We start from the raw sequence: 10,947 nt of genomic DNA on the forward strand, positions 1-10,947 counted from the left end.
TGATGATAATAATGAAAAAGAGTCGATGCTAGAGTCTGTTGGGGCCCTGGGGAAGAAATCACAGGGGGCCCCTTGAACCAGCATTCATTGCCATAAGGTTATAAATAATCTGACACCAACGAAATAATTGCGAAAAATGTAATAAACTTTATTTATTTCTAAAGTGCATATTTTCGTAATTTAAATATAGATATTAAAAAAAACCTCTTGATTCATATAGTAATATGAAGAACAATAAAAAAAAGGGGGATAAAACACAACAATAGAACCAGAACAACAAAAACCTGGGTGGAGACAGGTGCGGGCGCCTTCGGGGAGGTCAGGTCTCCTACTGTCACTTGTGCAGTTTAAAGTTAGTCAGCCCTTGGGGGCCCCCTACTGGCCTGGGGCCCCAAGTAATTGCCTGCCCTGGCAAGCAGCACCTCTGAAGAAAGTATTCCTCAATGGGATGTTTGGAGCTTTGTGGTAATGTTAGTTAATTCTGAATAAAAAGTAGGCTATAATTAAGTGTCCTCATTACATTGAAAAGAGAAACAAGTAATGAGTACGCAGAGTCTAATATAACCAGGGGTTCTAGTTAATTCATTTTGGGGGATTAAAAGACAAATATGCAAGATTGATCATTTTTGCCTGAATCATTTTTTGGGGGGTTGCGTTTATTTACTAGGCTACTGTAAACCAGCACAAAATAAATACTTGCACACTTTGAGTATTTCCATCTGATGCTGCTTTATGTTTCCACTCCACTAAAATTATGTGTGGAAATTATTATAGGCCTAGGCTTCTCACTTGCAGACTAAGAGTTTATGAATAAAAGGATCAGTTTTTAAGAAAAATAGTATACGTGGCAAAAAATAAGGCACATTTTAAAATCATAGCTTCACCTTCAGCAGTTGAAGCATTACAGTAGCATGCTGTGCTGGTTAAATATTAAAGTGGTTGGCCTATAATAAGGCTACACAATAGAGCTGGAGCATTACATTAGCCTAACACATGACATAGGGCTATCCGGTTTTATCAGCATTAAGCAGCTCCACAATCTGCAGGTTCTGGTTCACAGTATTCATCTTTGCATTTATTTATTTATTTAGGCTACCTGAGGTCCTATTGGCTAGCCTCGGCTCCGGTGGACAGCAGCTGGGTGCTTAAAAAGAGACGCAGATCCGTTTGCAGCTCTTGGACTCCGCAGACAACCTCCACTGGCTCCGACACAACTGGACACTGGTCTTCTGCTTTTCATTTTTCACGTTTTCGTGCGCCCTACGTTATACAGTCATGGCGGGCGTCTCATGTGAGGAGGACAACAACAACAACAACAACAACCTGTTTTAAGAGTTCGCAACGTAGTCGGTCCATCCTGTGCGGAGACTTTGTCTTTGCCGCGGTTGGAGCCCCTAAATGCCTTTCATTGAGAAAAGGCTCAGGACGTTCAGTGTTGGGAATGTCTACAAGCAACAAACAACTTGATTAAGATGGGTAATAAGCAAACAATATTTACCGACGAGCAACTTGATGCCTACCAGGTAAGCTGCGTGTGTGTGTGTGTGTGTGTGTGCCCGCGTGCGTGCGTGTGTGTGTAATGCTCTATGCCCAAAGCATAAATAAGACTATAATAAGGATAAATTGTGATTATAAAACGTTGTGATTCTCATACTTATATACTGTCAGTGTTTAAAGGCTTAATTGCATGTATATCTATGCGTTTTTTATCCACAGCTCTTATTGTAACACATCACTATGTCTTTATTTCATGATAATGACCAAGTCACCCCTGGCAGTGGAGCCCTATGTGTCTTGGATTTAGTAGTAAAGCTAATAATATGATTGAACATTTTATGAAAAGTAAATGGATGTGTTCAATGTCGATCACTAATACACGGTGGCCACATCAATGATTTAAAGGCAATAGTCAATTTCCTGTTAAAGTTTGGTCAGTTATGTCTCTGCTGTTTAAATATTTACAGTCGATAGGCGAGAATGAAGAAGGTTTTGATTTCATCGCAAACCGGAGGATCTTGTGTTCATTCTGCTCCTATCTAAAGATCTGACCTGCCGTTCCCTGTAACAATAATCCAGCTTTTCCTGGGAAGAAACTCACCTCCTTATGTGCACAGGTTTATCATGTGATTAGATGTGGACTTAATAATTGATGCCAAGCCGGTGTGACATGCTGTGAAACTCTACTCTCAGGAGACAGTTTAGTTCTCAAGAGCCTCTCTGGTTACTCCTGCTACTTTTTTAAAAAGCCCTTATGAGCGTGTTGTTGCTTTCTGGTTGCGCCAGTTTCTGTCTTGGACACAGTTTTTTTCTTATTTTCCTAGGATCAAATCTTTAAGCTATAACAACCTATTCGACATCAATTGTCGGAACTTGTTTGTTTTGTTGTTCACAACACTTCTTTACTACCTTTTCTACGCTTTACTTACAGTGTAATCTAACATGGCGGAGACAAGTATGTCATGATGAATAGTCAGATATTGATTTACATATACAATAATCATTAATGAACCCAAATATCTTCAGTGGTTTTGACTTGATTATATAGATCTGTCAATAGAGTTCAGCTGGCCTGACTCTGTTTTTCACAGCTCAGACAGAGTGAATACAAGGGAAAATGTAAAGTGAGGTGCCTCCTGTAGGGCTGTTGGATTATGTGAGTGCCAACACGTGCATGTCAGACAACAGCAGCTCATGTTCCCCTTGCCACATCATTTCCAATGCAAGTGGCAGGTGACAACACTCACGCACGTCATCATTTAAGAGACACCAGACACTTCAAAGGAACCCTATTGTTATTTTATGTGACTCACAGTGTGTCACTGAGAGTGTTATACAAAAGATGTAAATATTACCGACATCATAAAAAAATGACCATACACCACAATCCTTTATCAAACTTCCCCATTTCTATATATTTTGTGTTTTGATACACTGTTTTTCTCTTGTTGCAGGACTGTACGTTTTTCACCCGCAAAGAAATTTTACGGTAAGAGTTTTATCAGCTGTACGTGATTCTGATGCATTGCCCACAGGTGCACTGTAAATCAAATACAGCCATAGGATTATACACATAATGGTCTTACCAAAATGTACAAAAGACTGTCTTTTATTACCCCATGCTCCTCTGCTTGGTTGTTGTTATCATGTGCTTTAAGTGGACACTGGGCAATAGTGTATGTAGGGTACGATAAAATCACAAACCATAGCTTCATTACGAGGGACTGTTTAAAAAAATTACCTCTCAAGACTGCATTTGGCTCCTTTTGGAGGATTTCAAAGTGTCTCACAAGTGTGAACCATGCCAAGTCCTCACACACACTGCTTTAATCTTGGCAAACTCAATGCTGAAGTTGATGACATTGGCAGCTGTGATGTGTTCATGTTTGGGCGCCGTTGTAATTCTGTTAATATCAGCTGACTTAAGATAACCGTAGACTTGTAAAAGTAATGAATGCATGTAAATGAAATATACAGTACATCATTTACAGTAGCTTTGTCATAATTGGAGTAGCACAATTACATATTTGATTGAGAGTGCAGTTTGTGTGACACAGAATGATTTAAAACAGTGAATTTGAAATGAGAATCAATCATTAAATTACATTACACTTCATTTAGCTGACGCTTTTATCCAAAGGGACTTCCAATAAGTGAATTCAACTGTGAGGGTACAAACCCAGAACAGCAATAATCAAAAGTGGTTATAATAAAACAACCCTTTATTGAGCACAAATTTGTCATTTTAGGTGGTATATGTACTGTGGAGGATTGTACATTTGTACATCTGTTGTTCCGTGTAGAAAAGAACATGCTTTTTGCCATATAGGCACAATATATTTTATATATATATATATGTATATATAAGATTATTTTATACATAATTTAGAGTCCATGTACATGCAATTTTTGAAGAAAAGATTAAATAACATGTGAAAATGTGTCAATATCATCAAACGATCACTCAGAAAGGAAATAATGCAAATTATGCCATTCAAAATAAAAGAATACGGTAATTAATTTAGAATTATTATTATGTATAGTATGTGTAGAGTAGTGGCTACTTAATTTCCTTTTACAGACTGACATCCTAAATGACCTGTGAATGTTCTCATTTGTCCAGGTCATCGTTATACCCAAAGCAATTTCAGTCAAAAGCAACAGGACTTGGTTATTTGTCTAGGAGGACGTTTCAGTCCCAGCCTGGTCAGATGCGTACATGAACTGATGAAGCCTCTTGGATGAGAGGTGAAACATCTTCCTAGATAAATAACCAAGTCCAGTTACTTTTGACTGAAATTGCTTTGGGCGTCCTAAATGACCTTACGGATACATTTACAAGTAAACATCAGAAAATACAAACAGTCTGTAGCATAAGAGCCAATCCAAATGCATGTAATTACATGTATGAACGTCACAGTATGTGCATTTATTGTTCATGGAGCAAAGTAGAGATCTTCAGGTGTTTGTCACTGAAGATCTAGAAGCTTCTGTCCTGTAGCTGCATCAGTATGTTACCTAAACCTTTGAAAGTCATGTTGACCTCTTGACTGTGGTGTTGTTTTCAGTGTCACATTTCTACCTCTTTCAACATGTGCAGCAGCAACACATACAAAAATGAAATAAATATCAATCTCCTCGGGGTATCACGACTCATAGGGCAGCATCATTTCTCTCTTCCTGTCACTTCATGACAGGCCCAAATTAAACAAATAGCTTGCTTTTCTTTTTTTAATGGAACTGACCAATGTTGCTCACGTTTCAGTATCTTTCATCAGCGGTTCTAGATGTTGGGAGATAAATAGATAGTAATTAAATGCTGATAGTCAAGAATGTTGCAGTGTAACAATAGAAAAGAATGAAAGTTGTTTTTTTAAATAATTTCTATAACAAGACATTGCAGGTGTTTGTGTCCTTTGGCTTTACCTTATGTAAATAGTGAGGCAAGAATTTCTTCTACACAGGAATTATATTATGGAATAGCTTTCCAGTAAATATTAAAATGTCAGAGACGAAATGGGGTTAAAAATAAAAAGTTAGGGTCTACTTTTGGAATAAAGTGGATAATTGGAAAGAATAGACTCATGATTGGGGCCTGGGTAATTTATTGCATTATAGCACATGGGATTTTATCTGGTATTTTGATCTGTGTTTTTGTTGTTGGTGTTGTTGTTTACCCTTAGAAGGGCTGTATGTATTTGCATGTGTTCTATGTCCTGTCCTTTTCCATCAGGGATCATGTTGGAAAAAAGTGTTCATTGCTTTCACATCGTTATATCCCTTTTGTCCCAAATCAAACTAAATCTGAATGAAGGTTTACAATTCAACAGATTACACAACACGCTTGTTTGATCCTACTAAGTATTTGTATTTTGTCCATTCATGTACTTATTCCTTGTCAGTGACACTGGCCCGACTTTAATTCCAAGGCCATCAGTGGACAGGAAACAAAATTGACAATCAGCAGAGGCGTAATTGTGTCCTTCCCTTTATGTCCCTCATAAAACACTCCTTGTTTTTGTCTCCAGCTGCGACGGTTAAAGACAGTTATGTAGCATTGAAGAAAACAGGTTATCACTGATGGTCATCAGGTCATAAGGATTTGAACCATTCAGCCTTATGCTATATCTTAGCATTAACACCAGATTATAGCATTTCAGTATTTTTGTTCTTTGTGTAAAACCCAATGTTAATAGGCCGGATTGGAATTTTTATGGTCCAAACACTTTTCAGGGTCATGGTACATTAGAACTGCAGGATTACCCGTTTATTTTTTTTGGAGTGTACCAGTGACACTCCATCATTTTGACAGGTTTAGCTGCTTTAATTTGAGTGATTTTGTCCTCTAAGACCATTGTCCCTGCTGATAGGGCTGTGCTCTGGCCACATAGGTACGCCGCCATGACAGGAGTAGTCAGAGGACAGAGTGAAAAGGGGGCTGTAGATAAGCACCCGACATCAGTGTTTATCATTCACACAGGCACTGACATTACTCTCAATAATAAATGACATAAAATTCAAGGTTTTCCCAGCTCGAAAAAAGAGAAGGACACAAGAGAGGACGAGCACAACATTTTCCCTCAGGAAAAATACGGTTTTATCTTATCTTGAGGTTCAGGTGTTTGAAAAATTAAAGTTTGTTTTGTTAGTAGCAGGAACCATGCCTGATTTCAGACATTGGACAGTTTTAAATTAATATATAATATGCAATCCAGTTTTCCTCCTGGACAACTTTTCAGGCTCAAAACATGTTTAACCATTGTTCTAGTTGGTATATTGATTTGTTTTTTTCCTAAACGTAAACCAGAAATATAAAAAGAAATACTGTAGAATTATTCAAAAGGTGTTTTTGATTTTTATTCTAGGTTGCACGGCAGATATCATGAGTTGGCTCCACATCTTGTACCAATGGACTACACCAATGATCCTGACTGCAAGATACCTTTAGCCTTAATAGTCAACATGCCAGAGTTAAAGGTAATAAAAAAACAACCTTCTTCACATAACCTCAGTAAGTCCTGTGTGATAATTGTTTCCTAATGAATGAGCCATACTTTGTGTATACCTGTTGTGTGTTTTCTTATTTTGGATTGTGCTATAACGACACTAAAACAAAGCATCAACCACTACTCATGTGGGCAGACACCTAATCAATACACACTCTCGTTCAGAGGACAGAATTGATTTTTAGCCATCATCATCACTGATCTGATTGCATGACACCACATTCTGTGAGCTTGTGAAAGTTAATGTGCCATGAAATGCTCAGCCTCTCTATCCTGACTGATGCATTACCTCCTATTTTTAAGCACCTGCCATTTGAAAAGAACATCCAGGCATTTTAGAAATGCCATGTTGCATAACATCACAGACACATTTACCTCCATCTTTCTCCTGCGCACCAGACATGAGTACCACACAATTTTATATGGAGTCCCTATCCACCAAGGGTTTTAGCACAGCGGCTCATAATGTGTCCTTCCTCTGGGCATTATAAACCCTTGGCTGTAAAACTGTCACATGATTGCAGGGCCTGTAAGGATCGGGAGGAGGTAGATGGAGACCACTCAGGGCAGGATTGATTAGACCCAGACAATATGTGATCTCCCAGAGTGCTCTACAGCTTTATAACCATAAACGCATTCATACTGTATACTGCTGAGTTTCAATGAGCTGTGCTGAGTCGACTCAGACTGAAAAGACAGCAAAAAACAGCATTGCTTCAGATGACCGATGACTGTTTTTTTTTTTACGGAGCTTGTATTGAGCTCAAACATGCTAACCGTCCTCTGGACAACATCTGTATGCATATTGCAAGCCTCTTCTGATTGCCGCCCCTTCAGTGTGAATTTATGGCAAGTTGTGTCAAATCAGCTAATTACCTGGAATATAAAATCTTTAGTAGCAACTTATTGTTGCGCAACGGAGGAGAAAATATTGGCTTTACAACACCAGCAAAGAGAGGGAGTCAGCTTTTTCCACTTGAACCTTGTGTTTAGCAGAAAACACCACTTTATAACTCTGCATGTAAAAACAAATGGTCACGAAACAATCGGTTCTTTAGGACATTTTTAGTATGTTTTTTTTTTATCCCCACCATATGGTATGTATTACAGTGAATCTTCCGTACTTAATTGCGTACTTTAATGGTCGTGAATGTATGTCAACCCCTTCACCTGTAGGAAAACCCGTTCCGCAACAGGATCGTAGAGTCTTTCTCAGAGGACGGGATGGGGAATCTCAGCTTCAATGAATTTGTGGACATGTTCTCAGTCCTCAGTGAAATGGCTCCTAGAGAACTCAAGGCCATATATGCCTTCAAAATATACGGTAATTATATAATAATATATTCCATTTTAATTTTTTTTATTTCTCAGAACATGCTAAAATAAAATTTGGTGTTTTTTTTTTTCATAAATATCTGTTGCCTACAGATTTCAATGTGGACAATTATCTGTGCAAAGAGGACCTGGAAAAGACTCTAAATAGGCTGACGAAGGAGGAGTTGACTCCTGAAGAAGTGGAGCTAGTGTGTGAGAAAGCCATCGAGGAGGCGGATTTAGACGGAGACAACAAACTCTCCTATGCTGACTTTGAAAATATGATTACTAGGGCTCCTGACTTTTTAAGGTGATTGAATGTACCTCACTGAATATAAATAATGTTTTAATATGATTCATTTGTCAATATATTGTACACCCCCACATTATATATGACAAGTAGTGGCCCTTAAAATCAGGAAATGCATGCATTAGCCCTCATGCTGCAGTGCTGTGAGCTGTGTGTCCCTGTTTACTTACAGTTTTAATTCCCCAGATGGCTGGTAATCACTGTCATCATTTAACTGCCAGCCTAACAACATCACTTTAATCCTGAGCCACCATTATGCACCTTCATTTATATGCAAATGTTGTTCCCCACTGAAATGCTGCTATTTCTGATTTCTGTGTGTTTTACTCTCGTATACAGTAACTCAGTATGCTTACATGCACGATGACTAATCCTGGTCCCTGATGTTGTCTCTTTCGTCACTCCAGTACCTTTCATATAAGAATCTGAGAGGGCACCGTGGAAGGTTTCCAAGATCAGCAGCGTGGCAAGCCTCAGGACTCTACCTGCACCCGTCCTGGCCACAGCACAATGCCTGTCTCCCACTCCCAATCGTCAAAAAGAAAAGGCAGACATCTCTTGCTTCAGTAAGAGTAAGGAAGCAAAATAGTGGGAAAAAGCTGTATTCCAAGGACTGAAATGTGTTTACTGCAGATAAGAATACATTTTCACTTTGCCTACAAAAGGGCTTGACCTGGATTGGTCTCTTTTTGGGAGAAAATACTATTCTTTACACATGTTAAGGTTGAGAATGGTCAACGAAAAAAGTCTGAAATGAGCCAGACTCCGGATTGCTGCATACAATGCTCATCTACCTATATTGCACATGAGCTACCCCCAGTGAAGTCTTCCTACAATGACACAGTAGATATTTAGTATTTATAAAGCTTAGAAGAGCTTGAAGTGAATGAAAGCACAGCATTGGTATTAAGGGCATACAGATATTTTATATGAGCTATGCAATATTTGTACATGCAGTGTATAATTGCTTTTAAACATTTTGGGCTGTGTTTTATTTGCTTGTGGAACTGATGATGACAATCACATCTTACTGGTCTCCAGTGACATGAAGGGCTTTGTCGTCAAATGTCGGTAGCTTTCTCCTGCCTCAGCCATTATCATGAGATATTAAATACAGCCATTTTTTGGATATTACATTTTATGTGACTTCAGGTATTTGTCTTACTTTGAATAAATGTTTATTTCTGTCTTGATTTTCTTTTTTTTAATGTAATGCATTTATGCATTTATTTATTGTTGTCAATGAAAAACATGGAATAATCCTCCGACACAGGATATGTCACCATCAACCAAATCATTTCAAGTGAATGATTTGACCTACAACTTTAACGAGCTAACTAATATGCCTTTTTTATAAGCAGTTCACCTCAACCCACCCACCCGTGATGATCAAGGAGCGTGCAGAGTAAAGATCAGGAAACGACTGCGCCTCTGCATAGCCCATCATATGTGCTGTAATAACTTGTCAAGCAGGATGCGATCATTAGGAGTGAGCTGCCTCAGCACTCACAAGCATGATTATATCCTGCACACACAGTTAATCTATTGGAAAGCTGCAAGAAATGGCCTTGGTCATGTTGGTTCATTAATCCTGGTCTCTGGGATTAATCAACCACTATGTTGTTTTTGTACAGCATGTTTTCAGCTCAGGTTGTACTAGTGAGTCATACTGTGCAAGTGGATGTTGGGTAACCATACATGCAGAACATCTGCTAAAAGTCGAATCCGAGATATCTTTATGTTTTTGTGCAACGGCTGCAAAATAAACGTGACCTGGTTAATTGGTGCTGAGTCTGACAAATACGGAACAGTAGAAATTGGGACACAGAGTAAAGCAACATAACAAGCCACCAAGCATAGATAGATCATTTAAATCTCAAGTGTGTTGTGAGGCAAGAGCCTTTCCTGTTAGCTATTGCAACAGGTTTTACTGTATACTGGCACTGTGATGGTGAAATGTTCAGGCTGGATCTTGCGTGTGACAGAGGACAAAAAAATACACATGTGCTGATCGACACCAAAATATGAGTGTACGAAACAGAGCCACATTGATGAATGGTGTGATTATCCTCAAGTGTACTGCCAGCTATGAAAAAATGAGGAAAAGATTATAAGGAATGTTTGAATTCGCCTGAAAGGAGAGGATGTTGAAGTCAGTTAAACAGTGTGCGGTCATCAGAGCAGCCGGTTAATTCTTCCATTATCTCCAGTTCCCTTTATGAGGGCAGCATCAAATATTCATCGCAATACAGTGCTGATTGTGTGGCTTCATTAATTACTGGTCTCGCGGTGAACATCTGTTTAATTATGATCCTAGCAGAGAAGCTTCTGGTGCAATGTGATACTGCGGCTGTAAAGTGTAAGCAACTGTTTCTGTGGTAGAGAGGGGGCCAAACAGTGTGCGAAATTCCTACTGATGTCACTCCACGGGACCTTGTCTGTTTTAATTTGATGTGATTTTAAAGGGTGCCTCAGGCTTTCACAACATGACGATAGTGGAGGTCTGACAAACTGCTGTGTGTGCAGCTGTGTACTGTATTATACTTCCTTCATTTTCACTTATTCTTTAAAATATGTGATTTTTTTTAACCCCACCCTGTTAAGCATTCATAGCAAGTGGTTTACAACATGCTGCGATACACTAAAGTTGCATACAGACAATAGAGACACTGTTTAACGTGTTTTGCAATAACTCTTCCTGTGAACTGGTGCATAAACTAATAATGCTGATATAATATAACACAGTTGCCATCAAACATCCCATTCTATATGAATTTTAAATATTAAGTAATTATTTCTGCAAAAAAAGTTTTTTTTATT

General features: G+C 38.6%; 1 protein-coding gene across 2 annotated transcripts; it reads left to right on the top strand.

Moving 5' to 3' along the window:
• Positions 1-1,472: 1,472 nt before the first annotated feature.
• Positions 1,473-8,556, top strand: cib2 (calcium and integrin binding family member 2; the record flags this gene model as incomplete). Of its 2 annotated transcripts, XM_083917313.1 has the most annotated exons (6): positions 1,473-1,523; positions 2,952-2,986; positions 6,363-6,474; positions 7,680-7,827; positions 7,932-8,127; positions 8,535-8,556. In XM_083917313.1, 6 exons carry the CDS (start codon positions 1,473-1,475, stop codon positions 8,554-8,556), a joined length of 564 nt encoding a protein of 187 aa, XP_083773439.1. The 2 variants fall into 2 exon arrangements, with proteins under 2 accessions (XP_083773439.1, XP_083773440.1); XM_083917314.1 differs by lacking the exons at positions 2,952-2,986; positions 6,363-6,474.
• Between the last annotated feature and the right edge of the window lie 2,391 nt (positions 8,557-10,947).

Source organism: Echiichthys vipera (assembly GCF_963691815.1).
Source record: "Echiichthys vipera genome assembly, chromosome: 7".
Classification (NCBI taxonomy): domain Eukaryota; kingdom Metazoa; phylum Chordata; class Actinopteri; order Perciformes; family Trachinidae; genus Echiichthys; species Echiichthys vipera.